General features: G+C 38.9%; 1 protein-coding gene across 1 annotated transcript in view; it reads right to left on the bottom strand.

Moving 5' to 3' along the window:
- LOC107588473 (brain-specific angiogenesis inhibitor 1-like) overlaps nt 1–17,884 on the bottom strand; it is a 70,956-nt gene that overhangs the window by 45,783 nt on the left and 7,289 nt on the right. The window contains exon 2 of the mRNA XM_016276574.1: nt 6,860–7,798. Within this exon, the coding sequence (XP_016132060.1) occupies nt 6,860–7,577 (718 nt within the window). The 5' untranslated portion in view covers nt 7,578–7,798. The remainder of the gene's footprint in view (nt 1–6,859; nt 7,799–17,884) is intronic.

Here is a 17,884-nt window from a genome sequence, read left to right as displayed (position 1 = left end):
CCACCTACTCTCGCCTTCATTTCAGGCAAGGCAAGGTGCATCTCAAACAAGCCTAGTAGTTCATCTCTCGAGTCTTCGGGTCTGAATCGTTCGTTCATCACGTGACAGCCCCATAAGTTTAACCAATGCAGGAACTTCCCATCACTAGTTCAGTCAGTGCTGTTCAATTTCACAAACGCTAAGCAATCAGAGCGAGTGAACAAACACGCTGGCTGCTATCCAATCCGCGATGCGCGTTGCTTCGCTTTGAAGTGTACAACCAATCATTTTCGAGGATCGGACATTGTTAGAAAACACTCTCTGTCTTTAGATTGGTTCCAGATGTTTTCACCCCACCTTTCCTTTTCTCTCCTTCTCTCACTGGCCCTCCCTGTACAGCACTGTTGTTTTCTCTCTGAATCCCCCTCCTCTATCTGTTCTCTCTCTCTTGTATTATGTTTTAATATCTCTTACTCATATTCGAGGTACGCATGCGCACATGTATGCATTAGCTTTTCTTGGTTCAAATGTTCAAATAAGGACACGAAAGCTAGGACTCCAAGGTAAAGGGGTTCGTGATGAACTATGAAGAGAGTTCAGCATCCTTCGCCAAGTCTATTCCAAATATGTCCATATTTTTCTGTACATGTGGCCATTTTATATAACACATGTTCTTGGCCAAGATCCTATATGTATGTCATCTATATCCTCATTGGTTAAAGGGTTGAAACTCCCCTCGACATATGCCTATATAAGATCTTTGTATCTATGAATAAAGTTGAAGTATTGAGAATACCACTGAATGTGTGTTTTCTTGCTTCCCGGCCGTATATACACTTTAAGGGACTGAGAACTATTCCAGGTGGCAAAGAGAATCTAGAGGGACTTATGTTAATTTACTAACAGACATCGAAGGGGGCGGGGCCAATTATTTGTGCAATTGTAGCGCGGGCATTTCCGGACAAAAAGTGTTCAGAGATAGAACGAAATTAGCCCGTAAGCTCATTAATAACCAGTCAGTCCTCATCTAACGGTTACAGCAGCTGAGTTACAATAAACAAACTTTACCAAACAAGTCTCACTCAAATTCTATGCAGTTCCAGACATACAACATTAGGCTGAATCATTCGGCTCGAGCGGGGAATGGTCGCCCTGCTCACCTAGACATGTCCAAGTCACAATATATATAGGAAAATTACCGTTTAATAAATACTACATTTTGTATAAAGAAAAAGAGGTAATTTACTCATCCTCACATTATTCTAGACCCGTGGCTTTTGTTCTTTCGTCGAACAGAAATGTACAATTTCTGAAGTCTGTGTTGGATGGAACTCAAAACACAAATCGTTATTAAGGCCGGAGTAGTGATCCGGATCAAGTAAATCATTGAAAAGATTTGACTCAAAAGAACGACTCTCACAAATCGGAAATCTTATCTCATAAGCACACCAAAGATTTCAGGCTGTCTAATGGTTGAAATTTAGCACGCGAGTCATATAAACTTATTCTATGGTACTTTTGCATAATTTTTTATGTTTGAAAGCCTCTGTCCCTATTCAGTGCAGTAGTGTGATTCATTCATTTTCCTTTTTTCATTGTGAAAATATTATTGTTTTCTTTGATAATTAAACATTTTCTCCAAATTTCTATTGCAATAATGTGCTGGGACATTTAACTTTTTTTTTAATTTCCATTATTCTCAATGCCGATTCTCATTATTGTAATACAGTATTTTTTTTTTAATTGCCACAAAACACCTCTCTGGGGGTTTCTACAGGTTTAGCGCTATTAAGACAGCATTATCATGACAAACATGAGTTGTAAATAGGGATGATAAAAACTGAAACAGAATTTCCATTATTCTCAATGCCGATTCTCATTATTGTAATACAGTATTTTTTTTTAATTGCCACAAAACACCTCTCTGGGGGTTTCTACAGGTTTAGCGCTATTAAGACAGCATTATCATGACAAACATGAGTTGTAAATAGGGATGATAAAAACTGAAACAGCAAAGTAAACAATGAAAAACTGATATTCTCTTAAACAACAATGTACACCCTCTTGGAACAAACACCCTCAAATATCCCTCATTGAAAGTGTGCATGAAATAGCGATGGACCCCTAAAGCAAGACAAATGTCTGACAAATTTACCCCCAATCCCCTGTGTATGTTTTCAATGGACTAGTACAGTCTCACGTCTAACATACATTCTTAAAACACATATACACACCCTAATGCACACCCAACCTGGGGCATTTTTTATTATCAAGCATGGAGGCAGTAAAACTGCTTAATTAAAACATGAATATTTTATAAGCTCTGGAGAGCCGTGGAGGGGCCACGAGCTAGCACTGGCAACGGTAGGAGAACGAGAGCTAGAGAGAGAAAAAGATACAGACACAGACCATCCGTCCAGCAGAGATAAGCGCTGTGCTTATCCTTCCCAGAGCAGTGGGAGCAATTTTATAAGCCGTACGCTAAAAACGTGTTTGCCTCTGGTGGCCAAACATGCTCATAACACACACACCCCCACACACAGTGACAGAGTGCCGCCCGCACAACCGTTTTCAGCCATCCACAATGAATCTGCTCACTGGAGTGAGGGACTGTGTGTGTGTGAGAAACAGAAAAGAGACACGACTACAACAAAACAGATAAGTTAAATCTTGTTATTGCGCCTAAAGATGAAGAACTGAGGACTATGGGGGCAGTCAATTTAAATTCCTTCATTTAGCAACATCACAGCCAAGCTATTATCGGCTCCACTCTCAATTCAAAGCACCTCGCTGAGAAATAAAAAGTACATGCTTTCATCTAGTTTAACCAAAGCTCTCTGAAACACATCGTCCCGAATAACAAAAAAGTGCAAGTCATGAGGACAGTATTTTCTGCTGTCATCACCTCACACCTGAAATTCTCTCCCCTGCTTTTTCTCACTCGACTCCCCTTCCATTCTGTCTCTCAAATCCAACCCGTAATCTGTCACTGCTCTGAGCTGCGAGAGATGAATCTACTCATCTCCCATGATGCCTTGCCTCTGAGCAATGGATCACATTCACACAATAGACATGCCTTTAGCATTTTAAGATGGAATGCACACTCTCTCCCTCATGTGTCCCTCTATTTAACTCTCCACTTTCTCTTTTAGGAATCAGTGGGAGGTGGGCTATTTCCACCTACGGGGGATGTGGGAGGAGGCACATCTCAAAATTGGCCACACATAAAATGGACAGCGTGCCATTAAGACTGAGCTAGGGATATCCACGGAGTTATAGGTCTTGTAGAGTAGCATTGTAATGATGCACAGCCTGTCTTTCAAAAGTCATCTTTCATTTGCCTTTCTGCTCTGGCTCCATCCAATGAGCCCAGCTGGACATTCCTGGCTCGCCTCCCAAGCTCACGATCAATTCATGAGATGTTCTCTCTTTATCACGCCCTCTGTACATCTATTCTATCTGCCTTGCTTGTCTTAGGGGCCGTTCACATATAAGTTCTTGCTGTATATACATACATTAGATGAGTGGTTTTGACTGTTGTGATGCATCGGCATTAAAGGGTTAGTTCACCCAAAAATGAAAATTACCCCATGATTTACTTACCCTCAAGCCATCCTAGATGTAAATGACTTTCTTCTTTCAGACGAATACAATCAGAGTTTTATTAAATAATGTTCAGGCTAATCCATGCTTTATAATGGGAGTGGATGGTAGCCCAAAATTCAAAGTTTAAAAAAATTGCACCCATCCATTATAAAATAAATCCACACGGCTCCGTGGGGTTAATAAAGGCCTTCCGAAGCAAAGCGATGCATTTGTGTAAGAAAAATATCCATATTTACAACTTTATAAAACCTTAATCTCTAACTTCCTCTAACTGTCGTATGCGCATTCACAAGAGAGTGGCGTCCAGCGGATGATGTATGACATAGGCGTAGCGTAAACTCCGGTGAGAATATGCTAGTCTCACGAGAAACAAGTTTTGTTTACAGCAAAGGAAAACCAGTGTCCTCTTGGCTTATATTGAAATCCTCTGCCATTTTTCTTTACAAATCCTTGTTTTGTACTACTAATTAGTGACCTGTGTTTTGTTTTGCTCTCTCCTCTGCACTTCCACATTCATCACTTCCGTGTTCGTCACCACGTTGGCCTACGTCCTACGTCATCCGCTGGACACCACTCTCTCGTGAATGTGCGTACGACAGTTAGCGGAAGCTAGAGATTAAGATTCATTAAAGGGGTCAATCGATGCCCATTTTACACAAGTTGATATGATTCTTTAGGGACTTAATGAAAAGTCTATAACATACTTTGGTTAAAATTTCTCAATGGTAGTGTAAAAAACACCCATTTTACCCTGTCAAAATCAGCTCTGTTTTCAGTACGCCGTTCAAGTCCATGTTGCTTTAAATGCTAATGAGCTCTGCTGACCCCGCCCCTCTCTTCCGTGGGGTGACGAACAGACTGTAAACTTCAGCTGTGAAACTAGCTAACTAGCACATATTAGGAAAGGCGATTTGCAAAGATTCATAAAAAAACCCTTATACTCACTTCTAGATGAAGCTGGATCATGAATGACTCGCACAAACTTAAACGCATTTAGGCAGATCGGGGATCGGCACATTCCTTTCAAAAACGAAAGTAACGTTAATCCTCTCCGTCTTCAGCGGCTCAGATGTTGGGAGTAAATGACGACTGCTATGTTCATTATTACATCCAGCAACAAAACACCTCAATCGCTTAATCTGAGACATTCTTGTCTTCCCCTGCACCAGAGTCGACACAAGGGCGGACAGCTCTCAGCTCACTCAGGGCGGGTCTTAAGGTAAGACGGACTTGTCAATCAACTATTGTGGGAGGGGCCTGTGCAGAACTACGTCATTCTGACAGGAATCTCAGAACAGCCTGATTTGAGAAAGGGGATTTTAAAATAGGGATTTAAAAAAAAACACTGGGTGGATTTTTATCATTATAGGGTGGATGTGTACACACACTTCCAACACACATTTATGTTCAAACAACAACAAAAGTGAATTTTGCATCCGATGATCCCTTTAAGTTGTAAATATGGATTTTTTTCTTACACAAACGCATTGCGTCGTTTCAGAAGGTCTTTATTAACCCCCCGGAGCCTTGTGGACTTCTTTTATAAAGGATTGGTTACATTTTTTGGACTTCAAATTTTGGGCTACCATCCACTCCCATTATAAAGCTTGGATGTTTTTTAATATAACTCCGATTGTATTCGTCTGTAAGAAGAATGTCATATACACCTAGGATGAATTGAGGGTGAGTAAATCATGGGGTAATTTTCATTTTTGGGTGAACTATCCCTTTAAGGATGGGCCACTGGCTGCTGAACATTTTATAGTAATTGATCGTGTTCATATTTTTATGCCTTGTAAACTTAAATGTTTGGTTTTCTTTTATGTATACATTGTCTACAATGTAAATTGTGCTGATTCATCAGCAACATATGTTATATACAGTAGCTGGTTGACATAGATGATGTTTTGTTGAATTTGCGAAAATAATTTGTGATCTTGGAAGCATAATTTACAATGTTTTGTTGAAAACTATAAACCAATCAGCCTTCCATTGGATGCCATAGTTTTAAAAAGTATGATTTATGAAAGTAAGAAGTTACATTATAATTGTGTAATTTGAACACCTAATTTAATGATAAATATATAAAGTATTTCTAGCAAATATATACACTACCATTCAAAAGTATTGGGCCCATAAGGTTTATTTAATGTTTTTTGAAACAAGTCTCTTATGCTCATCTAAGATGCATTTACTTTATGAAGAACACAGCAAAAATAGTAATATTGTTAAATATTGTTACAGTTTAAATATAAGTCTTTTCTAATAAAATTTATTTTAAAATGTCATTTATTCATGTGATGGCAAAACTGAATTTTCAAGAGCCATTACTTCAGGCTTCAGTGTCACATGATCCTTTAGAAATTAGTTGTGAGGCCAGTGAAAATGTTGACGGGCAACTAAAAAATTAGAACTAATTTCTAGTTAGAAGGTTCCTTCTATATATTCTATAATATTTCAGATTTTGCTTACATGTTTTATACGAATTTGTAAGCAAAATGTACATTATACCCAAAATATGCTAAATTATTATAATAAATTATTCTCCATTTTTAGCTGTTTTTGGTGGCAAGAACATATTCTGTGAAAACGGCCCCCTTATCACTTGGTTCAGCTGTATAACAATCACACATATGATTAATTACACACCTTTAGTGCTCTTTTACAGATAGTTTTGAACACTGTGAGTTGTGGAGATCCATCAACCCTTTGTGTTTTTTAACAAGCAGAAAAAGGTAATGCATAAAAGAGAAGAAGGAACAGAAAGTCCACAGAAAGGTCAAGCAGTGCAATGGGGTGAGTGATCTTCCAGTCCAATGGCTGCAGCCTCTCCTAGGGGTTGAGTTTCTGTGCCACAACCGCTCTTGGAGAAGAGATCACATCATAGCTCTGAACTCAGTAACCAGCCCCATTCCATTCCTAATAATCAATCTCCAAGCGCATCACCACCGCTATCCCGTGCCACTCCCAGAGCATGTCTGCCGCATTAACTCTCCCACGGGCCGATCCGATATCCCTATCTGAACCCTCACAGGATCACACATGGCGCCAAGAAGTCAAGGTCACTCAGCTAGGACACATCAGCTGAAACCTAAAACCTTGTTTTTTTAACCTCCATCAGTTCTCTCTGAACTCTTGTTTCTTCAGCTTCGATTGTTCTGTTGCTTTGCTACTAAATAAGACAAGCTACCAAACCCACAGTGGGAACAGAGAACAACATTTTTTAATTCAATAACCATGCTGCGTTATAACTAGACAAAAACTGTTAGCTTACCGCTAGTGTCAGTGTCAGCTGTTCCTTCTTTCACAACAGGGATGCAGTTCTCCAAGTAGACTCCGTCCCGGTAGCATCCACTGGTTTCTTTGTCCGGTGGGGGCTGGTCCCAACATTGGCAGGGTGTCTGCATGATGCCACAGGGCCGGTTGGAGGTACTGTAGGTCAGGCAGTCCTCCAACCATTGGCACAGCATTTGACAGGCAGCCATGCTGGGGTTACGCTTCCCAACCACAAGATACTCCACCTTAAATTCCCCATCGCCATTCCTGGGCCCGGCGCCTGCTCTGGGCAGCCCTTTCCGGATCTGCAGGAATTGTTTCCCGGCTTCCAGGAAGGCAACGTGGGTAGAGGCATCACACAGCTTCACCACCTCATCGAAGCTCTCCATCCCGAGGAAGGTTCGTGTCGTCTCCAAGAAGGAGTCAAACTGGAAGGTCCGGTGCTGTCGGGGAATGCAGTCTCTGGTTGGTTTTGTGACCTTGATGAAGATGGTGTAGCGCCTTGGGTCGGGGTTCTGCAGGGTCCAGGAGCAGGGCGTGCTGGGAAATACCGAGGACGAGAGGAAGAATCCAAAGAAGCGGCTCTGGACCAGTGTGGAGCAGGTGTCAGACTCCGGACCAGAGGGGGCAGCGTTGAGCATGTCCAGCCGCAGCAGTTGGAGAAGAGGGAAAAGCAGGACCAATGATGAGCAATTCCGTAAGAATTTTGATATCATGGCTGTAAACGGCAGAACGGTGTGCAGAAAAGTACGAGGCTGAAGATATCTCTTACTGGGAACCTCTTCTTGTTAATGTAGGATCAACAGCCTTGTTTTGTTGAGAAGACGATATTCTCAGACGTTTGCAGAACCGTCTGAACTGACAGCTCAGGATGAGAGGGAACTCTGGCTCATTGATCCAGTTTGCTGTCCATGATGCCAGACGCCCTCAGAGAGATCTGCAGGATTAGAGAAGACAGAAAAAAGACTGCATAAGCCAGATGGAAAAACAAAAGCAATTATCCATTAACCAGATAAGAGTGAACATAATAACTTCAAAAGTGTGTAGACACCGACATGACTGACTTTGGTACTTAGAAATTACCACGCTGGGCTATATCGATCCAGAAGTGTCGCACCTGTGCTTCACATTCAAAAAGAACACTTTATTCCGTGTGATGCAGTCACTTTCAGCAAAAACGTCACCCTCAATCTTGTATTTCATCAGAGCTCAATAATTTGTCCAATTATGGGGCAATCAATTACAAAAATATGAACACCTGCTGTCATTCATTATTTCCAGTGCATTTGCTTCATGCCAAAATGATCAATAGCCTCAGTCCTCTGCGAATCATTAGGCTAAAAGCGGCTGGATCATCTCTCAGACGGGCCTGATTGTAATTCTTTTCCCTGATAATTCAGTGTCTCGTGCAGTTTTACAGCACTTAAAGATAAGAAATATGTGAGGTCACATGCAAGAGCAGTAGACAGACATCTTGGAGACTATTCTGATGTAAACGCAAAATTTCCATGTGCCATTAGTCACTTTACAAAGTGAGCGCCCCGGCACCAGGCTCACTCTGAGAGCAATAAACCATACAAGAATATACTATGCAGATTTTATTCTAGGTTAATCATCCTTATCTAAAGGCATTAGCTTTGTTCCTCATATTCACCATGCTAAGAAATGAGACAAACCCAGACAGGTTGAAAAAAGTGAGTCATATAGGTTCTAAATACTGGTGGATTATGGAAATGGATGAAGAAAAATGGGGCGCTTCATTCACATGAAGTGATGTGATATTTATAATAATAATCGTTACTACTTTAATATGTGTAATGAATCTGTTCAGCAACTCCTTCCTCTCGATATTGTTGATAAATACAGCAGTCGCTATCAGCGTATATAGCAGGGTATTGTTAGAGATTAGGAATTTCCGCAAAGATGCTGGATAATGCTGTTATGAATGTGTGTGGGTGAGATCGATGTGCGTGTCTATGAGAGTGTGCATTCTTTAGAAAAAGAATGAAACTAATAGATGTGTGTGAGTGTGTGTATTTCAATCACAGCACTGAATGCAGTTTTGTGAATGTGCAAGAATGAGTGTGTGAGTCAGTGTTATTTTTTGCACCATATTTAGTTTGTCATACTTTTTGTCTTTCGATGAAAATGTAATTTAAGTCAATATTTCGTCAAGCTATAATCATTAATTTTAGTCCATTTTACGTTGACTGAAATGGCATATCATTTTAGTCGACTGAAATAATTTTGAGTGAGCTAAAATACCCGTTAGCAAATCAGTTCATTTAACTGTGTTCAGTTCTCGCAGCTCAAGCAGGGCGGTCACAACCATACTATGACTGGATTATTTGAATGAATTCTTGATATTTTTCTTCTCTTAAAGGAGTCCTATTATGCTCTTTTACAAAGTCTTGATTTTGTTTTTGGGGGTGTACTAGAACATGCTCTCATCTTTGGTGGTTCGAAAAACACATTATCCCCATCCTGGCACAAACGGCTCGATTAGTTCCGGCTTTGATGAAGGTCTGCCTTCCGAAAAACAAAATGTGTTATGATTGGTTAGCTGTCCCAGTGCGTTGTGATTGGCAAACATCTTAGATGGTGTTTCAGTACTGCCACGCCCCTTGCTCCGTCTTTCAACAAAAATTTTGGCCGAATCCGGCACTGTACTCCCTCGTGTAGTGGAAGCTGTCCTCAGTAAAATGCGCAGCACACAATAGCAAATTGGGGTTATAATGCACAGGGACAGAGTTAAAAAATAAATTGCAACCACTGTTTCCTGACATCATCCACTTTCGGAAGCCCAAACAAAGACGTTTGGGCACGGAGGTGAAAAAAACAGTGTTTCAGGCGGTCGCACACAGAGAAGCGCAGCGTCGCGTCGCGCCACGCTTTAAAAATTCAAATACTTTATTTTCTATGAGTGTAGGCACACCAGCGCGCCGTTCGGCATCTGTCCGTGGCGCCCAGCTACGTCGTGTTATACTTGTAAGAATTGTTCTAGACATGCCGAACATTTGACGCTACAGCACAGCAGCTCTTCTTCTTGGTTTTCTCTGATGCACTAACTCTGCAGCAGCACTTCTTCTTCGTCATCTCGTCTGATGCACTCACTCAACCAAGCGTTCTAACCACAACCTCGACCCTCCCCACCCCCCAACCATTCGAATTTCTGTTGGCGGGAATTATTTGTAATGATATTCCAATGAGCCGCTTTGTGATATCACAAAGCCCGGAAAACAAACGCTGCAGTCCAAACGAGCCGTCCGTTGTAGTTCTTGAAAAGGGATAAAAAAAAACGAAATATCTCCCTTTGGAGTGGACTTTGAGATTTGTAGCATTCTAGATCTTTTTTATGCCCAAACATACACACTACACACTGACTAAAATTAAAAAAGTGAAAAAGCATAATAGGACCCCTTTAAAACTTACGTCATGCATTGTTCTTGTCTTGAATCATTGTTTCCTATAGAACATTGCTGTTATGTATATTATATATATTAAAACATACAATGCCGCACATTGTCTTATGAACACCCAGTAATTATTAATATTCATTAAAATTTCTCAAACCTGTTTCATAAACATTTTATATCACTTAAGTAATGTTAATTTCCTGTTCAGTAAGTGAGTCAGATTCAGTAATCATCCTGGGGTGTATTTCCAAAAAACATTGTTATCTAACTATGGTCGCAAGTTCCATTGAACTCTGTTGGTAACAACGAAACCTGCGTTGAAATCACCCCTGATTGATTCAGTAATGTTATTCAGTAAAACATTTGTCAGACTGATTCAAGATGGTCAATCTATAAAACAATGATTCGTTTTTTTTTTTTATAAATTCTTTAAAAGAACCGAGTCATTAGCTTGTGATTTGGTTAACCCAATTTGTTTTTTAATTAGACTACATGAGAACGCAACACAAAGATATTTTTTTCTTGAAATTATATTACGTTGCACATTATTTTGATCTCATCACATTAAAATCAGACTGAATGTATTCAGCAGCGGCAACGTGGTGCAGAAAACACAAACATTTTGACAAGTAATTTCTTTTATGAGATCAAAAATAAGATTAATTAAAGCAACAAAACTGACCCAAATCTAAACCTCTCTCTCTACAGACTGCATCCTGGAGTCCTGGTGGCACAAACCTGGGGTGAAAAGCAGATCAGAATACACGGCTGACTGCACCGGTGGTTTCGTTTTTTTACGGGCAGATAATATAAAAAAAGCTCCAACTGATCTCAGCATGACCTCAAACATTGCCTTACACACACACACACACACACACACACAATGGCACATATCTGCTTGGTCCCAGATAAGCTCTGTTCAGGATGCTCAGAGCATAAGTCTTTAAGTGAAAGAGTGGGCGTTTTTCGAACAGAATAAACAGTGCTTTTCATGCCAGTGGTATCCATAATGAAGCTGGAGGGTGTAATCATCTAATCCGTGTCTTAATTTAGCCTTGACGTTAACCGGGACATTCTCAAGGCTGAACCTCAAGAAATACCTCGACTGATGCAGGGATGATCGCTCATCCTTTCTATTCTGCCCCAAGAAATTTAGCTATCCCAGCATGCACTGGATGGGGTTTGTGAATCAACAATGGATGCCATTGACTTTCAATGTATGGGCAACTGAATTTTTCTTCTTAATATCATATCAAAAAAAAAAAAAGGAAAGTCATACAGATTTGGCATTTCCTAATCTGTCACTCTCTCACATGTGCGTGTCAAGTGTGTCACGATCAGTTCCGTGCTGTAAAGGCATTATGGAAACACTGACTGCTTCTCACATACTGTTAGCAGCCTCGGATTGAATATGCTGGAAAAATTGCTCATTCTGCCCCAAGAAATTTAGCTATCCCAGCATGCACTGGATGGGGTTTGTGAAACAACAATGGATGTCATTGACTCAATGTATGGGCAACTGAATTTTTCTTCTTAATATCATATCAAAAAAAAAAAGGAAAGTCATACAGATTTGGCATTTCCTAATCTGTCACTCTCTCACATGTGCGTGTCAAGTGTGTCACGATCAGTTCCGTGCTGTAAAGGCATTATGGAAACACTGACTGCTTCTCACATACTGTTAGCAGCCTCGGATTGAATATGCTGGAAAAATTGCTCAAGCAGAAAGGGCTCACATACTGGCACTGACTTCTGAGAGAAGAAAAAGAGAGAAGGAAAAGAGAGACAGGTATTTTCTCATAGCAGGATTATACCATGATTACAGGGGCCATGATGGGGCCTGCTTTTCACATTCATTAGACAGAAAAGAAGCCATTGAGGGTAATCATGATTTCACCAACCTCTTGGAAGACCACCTTCGTTCAATTAAGCTTTTACCCTGTTACTTGTCGTTATATTATTCTTTTCACTGTCTGTCAGGGACAGCATGTAATCATAGTATGTCCCTGGAAATGGTGCCTAAAGTATTGCTGGTAGTTTGTATAAAAACATTGGGTGGGGAGAAAAAGATGCAGGAGTTAGAGGACGTGGATGAGAAAGAGAGCAACAGATGAAGAGAAAGATAGAGAGAAGGAGAAGGGAAAGAAGACAGGCTGTCGTTTCTCATGCGTGCTCTCGTTCATCGGCGTCTCTTTCCACGCTCCGCCCCTTATTTATTTTTTCTTCCTCTCATATTAAAGAGCTACAATGACACCCCGGCGAACAAGGTTATTTGAGCAAACAGAAGGCAACCAGCGCTGCTGCCTCTTTCAAGACCAACCTCATTCTCCTCTATTTGCGCTCCAGCGTCTGTGACAACAAGCGCTATAGGCCTCACGCGGTCGTGGAATGAAAGAGATAATTATCTGTCTCTGGTGATGAATGTGTTTACCGTGCTAAATGCCAGGCCTTCTTTCATCAACTTATAAACCGTTGCTTTTCCTATCAGACAGAGTACAGAATGCGGAGGGATATTGCATCAGAAAACAGTTCATGTCAGATGGAGGTGCTTTTGTTCTCGAAAAGTCCTTTTGAGTCCTCCTACAGTGATAGTTCACCCAAAAATGATTATTTACCATCCTCATGTCGTTCCAAACCTGTATGATTTTCTTTCTTCTGCAAAATACTAAAGAAGATATTTTGAAGAACGTTGATTCTAGCAACATTGGACCCCAATGACTTTCCTTGAATAAAATAAAATAAAATAAAATAAAATAAAAAAGTAAAGTAAAGTAAAGTAAAGTAAAGTAAAGTAAAGTAAAGTAAAGTAAAGTCAAATTAAATTAAATTAAATTAATTAAATGTTCTACAAAAAAAGTCATACAGATTTGGAATACGCCTTGAGGGTGAATAAATTATGACATAATTCTATAATAATACAACAGGCATCTAAAATCATACAACAAATTTGTATTTGCATTAGAACAAATGCTGTTCCTCACCAACTTTAGAAGCACATTTTTTGAGTTGTATGGACTATTCTTGGAGCTTGGCTTTATAAATCATGTCTTTGTTATGTGGAAAAGAGCCGCAAAATGTCCCTTTTTTGTTCCATGCAAGAAAAAATAATGATATGGTTTCCAAATTATGTGGGGTTGAATAGACTTTTGTGTGAACTATCGCTTTAATTTCAACGTTCAGTGCTTCCTGGGTTAACCTTAAACTAGGTAAACAGATCAGAGGTAGCAGTATTCTTGCTCTTAAAAGAGGTGCGGAGTAGACTTTTCTCTGCTGTCTCAAGCTTTCTGTGAGCTATAGGATCAGAGCTTGCCAGGGAGATTTACTGAACAAAGCTAAAATGGTCTTTAAATATAAAGTTAGGAGAGTGGATATGGAAAGAGATCTTCACACCCTTAAAAACACACTATATTTTTTTTCCAGGAAATATTTTGTATGTCATGAATATAGAATTTTACAGCTCTTGCATGGCAGTATTGTATTTAAATTGATTGTACTTATTTTTCTCCACAATTATTGATCTCATGCACAGAATCCATTTATCTCTGATTTTTATGGAAGGTATGTCTAATTCTTATTCTAAGCCAATGACTCAAGATCGGGCTAGATAACATTATTGTTTGGACAACATTTTTCTCTGAGACAGTATCTGCTAATATACCCTAAAGGATGCATAATAATACTTTATGGACGCATACTAGTATATAAAAGTTATTAATACCTTTTGAGGGTACTGCTCCAGTGCCACGCTGAACACTTTAAGTACACCTAAAAGTACAGTGGTTCTGCATGCTAGATGCTTTGACTACACCATTTGGAATTTTGTTTTATTATTTTATTTAATAATGGTTCTTAATGGATAAAATATTCTTCAAAGAATTACATTTCCCCAGTTTCTTGCCTTTGTCACAGTTTGTATCACTGCCAACAGCCAGTCATTGTTGTCATGACATAATTTCCTGTGGCTCCAGTGTGATTAGTCACATGGCATTTATGGCTCATGTAAAAGCTTCTGTGGTTTCAAGATTTCAAGTGATTTCAAATGACATACTTCCAAGAGGTCCTGTGCCAGATGAACCATTGAGATGAATGGAAATGCTAAAAAACCACTTCTCCAGGTGTTATAAACCTACTTGACCTAAACCAAACCTGTTGTTTCCTCATGCAAAACTCAGATTGACATACATCTCACAGAAATTGATCAGAGGTCGACATCAAGATTTAAAGAGAACAAGAGGAGGAGATGGACAAACTGGCAGGGGATGGAGAGAGTGTTAGAAGGACAAATGTTGAGGGGGAAGAGAGAAAACTCAACATCTGTTTGTGTGATGATCTAACAGGCTGCGTCTGCATGCTCTCTTTCCCCTGGCACGTCTGCTCCGGCACTGTTTGTTTTCTCTGTCATCTCTGCTACAGACTAGCGCTTACCTGATGCTAATTTCAATTAGGCGTCTAACTGTCTAAAGAAATGAATAAAGCTGAAGAGCCACATCAGAGACAACAACGGAGACAGACTGTAGGAGACAGATAAAATATAAACAAATGGACATGTCCATGGCTAGGAAGCTGACATCAAATATTTAGTAGTCTCTTGAACCAAGTACACTCTTAAAAATAAAGGTGCTTCAAAAGGTTCTTCAAGCGATGCCATAGAAGAACCATTTTTGGTTCCATGAAGAACCATTCAGTCAAAGGTTCTTTAAAGAACCATCTCTTTCTTACCTTTTTATAATCTGAAGAACCTTCTTTCGCCACAAAGAACCTTTTGTGAAACAGAAAGATTTTTCAGATGTTAAAGGTTCTTTCTGGAACCATTTAGACAAAAAGGTTCTTCTAAGGCATCGTGAACCACCTTTATTTTTAAGAGTGTACACAATGTGCTTTTTTAAATGTCCTTTACAATTGTTGCAGTTCAAATTGTATGATATGAGCCCTGTGAGATTTTTTTTTAATAAAAGCCAAGGCTGACATGTTTTTTTTTTTTTCCACCTTTATTTTTAAGAGTGTACACAATGTGCTTTTTTAAATGTCCTTTACAATTGTTGCAGTTCAAATTGTATGATATGAGCCCTGTGAGATTTTTTTTTAATAAAAGCCAAGGCTGACATGTTTTTTTTTTTTTGTCAGACTGTACAGTATATCTTGGGATGCTTTTAAGGTATAAATAAAAACTTCTGAACTTCTGAACCATGCCAACAAACCTCCTTATGAACTTAAAAAAAACATGGAATGTGCTAAACCAAAATGTATATATATGATAAATAAATAAATACATACATTTTATAGAAATTCAAATATTAAAAAGACAAACTATATATATATATATATATATATATATATATATATATATATATATATATGTGTGTATTCAAATGTTTCTGCGGTTCTTAAAAATGTCTTAAAAAGTCTTAATTCACTCAAAAGGGCCTCAAAAGTCAGGAAATCAGGAAGTCTTAAATTCATAAATGTTATGTGCACTGAAAAAAAAACTTCCTCTTTATTTTTGTTTTGTTTTCCATTGGAAATAAACATTCTTAAATCAGGATTAATTTACTTACGATGCAAAATGAAGACATCAGAACAAATATCTGCCAATGCATTTTTCCCCTTTCATTTTTAATTTTTCTGTCGTATTATTAATGTTCAAAAGTAAGTCTATTGCCTCCTAGAGTGCAGAACTGGACATTTGCATTTGTTCAATTGTGTAAAGTACGTTTTAGACCAAAGGATATGCATATAAGCGTACTTTGCATAGAACGTAATTGTGTGGAAAGTTATGGAGATGTTCTGGGATTATATTATGCTAATTGCTATAACTTCCTTGTTTAGAATAATCCAGATTCATCAAAATTGAAATGAGGATAAGAACAAACCCGAAATTGTGTGTTGTGAATCCGGTGAACATTTTGCATAAGAATCATTTTTGTGTGCAGAAGACTTAGTGAATGAAACCCAGTGTCTCTAATGAATATGTTTTAAACTCTTTTCATTTCTAGCTAACATGTGCAGATTTGATGCCTCAGCCCCTTCATTACCTTCCCCAATTGATTATATATGTGAACCAACAGTTAATTAAATAAATAATTTGTCCTCTTATCCAGCTTCCACATCTGGGTACTATTTGTCCATCCGTCCAGAAGATACCCAGTGGCATCATCTTCTCACATGAAAGAAAGCAATTATCTCCTCCCGTACACAACACCCGAGCAGGGGCTTGGAAAAATGAAAAATGAATACTACCCTAACTGGGTTTCATGCCGGCAGAATTTACAACATCTGTAACTCGGATTATAGGGGTGCCAAACAAAGAAAATTACAAAAGTGGCTTTACAAAGACTTTTATGGGCTGTTAATGATAAACACATTCATTGCGGCGGTAGTTCGTCACAAACATTTACAATCAGGGGCTCAGTTAGCTTAAAAGGGGTCCTTTATTTCCGGAAGCAGGGTAACAAAATGAATCAAGCGTGGCTGGGAAAAACACTGGCCTCTGTGTGTGTGTGTGTGAGAGTGCTTTTCAGTGTGCAAAGAGTGTTTGGGAGAGTTCGGGAGATGAAATGGCTAATCGCTCATAATTCACACATCTCACAGTGGGGCTGTTGCAGATGGCGTCGAGACTGTCCTCTTTTTTCTCCATCAGAATCAATCCCACAGATAATGAGTGCTTTGTGCCTGAACATAATCAGATACATATGAGAGGGAATTGTAGTGAGTATCAAATCCAATCAAGCCATATCACGTCCACTGCAAATGAGCCAGACAGCAGATTTGGGCTTTAAGAGCAGGGATAAAGGATTCGTACCCTGAGGCCTTATGCTGTCAGACTGAACCCACTTTTGCAGGAACCACATTTCATGGGTTTGATTTCATCCTCTTCTTTCATGTTTCTTTATCTATCCATCTTTATCTTCTTTATCTCTGTCTACCTGTCTGTCGTTCTATCCATCCATTCATCTATTAATCCTTCATCCATCCATTGATCTCTGTCTATAGGTCCATCCATCCATCAATATATATATATAGGTTTGCTAATCCATCCATTCATCCATCTATAGATATATCCATCATTTGACATCTATCTATCTATCTATCTATCTATCTATCTATCTATCTATCTATCTATCTATCTATCTATCTATCTATCTATCTATCTATCTATCTATCTATCTATCTATCTACCTACCTATCTATCTATCCATCTATCTATCTATCTATCTATCTATCTATCTATCTATCTATCTATCCTTCCATCCATCTGTATATCTGTAGGTTTGTTCATAATTTATCATAATATGTGACCCTGGACCACAAAACCAGTCATAAGGGTAAATTTTTCGAAATTGAGATTTATACATCATCTGAAAGATTAATAAATAAGCTTGTTAGGATAGGACAATATCTGGCTGAGATACAACTATTTGAAAATCTGGAATCTGAGGGTGCAAAAAAAATCTAAATATTGAGAAAATCGCCTTTAAAGTTGTCCAAATGAAGTTCTTAGCAATGCATATTACTCATCAAAAATTAAGTTTTAATATATTTACAAGTAGGAAATTTACAAAATATCTTCATGGAACATGATCTTTACTTAATATCCTAATGATTTTTGG

Source organism: Sinocyclocheilus grahami, unplaced genomic scaffold (genome assembly GCF_001515645.1).
Source record: "Sinocyclocheilus grahami isolate Dianchi unplaced genomic scaffold, SAMN03320097.WGS_v1.1 scaffold104.1, whole genome shotgun sequence".
Classification (NCBI taxonomy): Eukaryota; Metazoa; Chordata; class Actinopteri; order Cypriniformes; family Cyprinidae; genus Sinocyclocheilus; species Sinocyclocheilus grahami.
The sequence above is the reverse complement of the archived record's forward strand: the minus strand, read 5'-3'. Positions and strand labels throughout refer to the sequence as shown.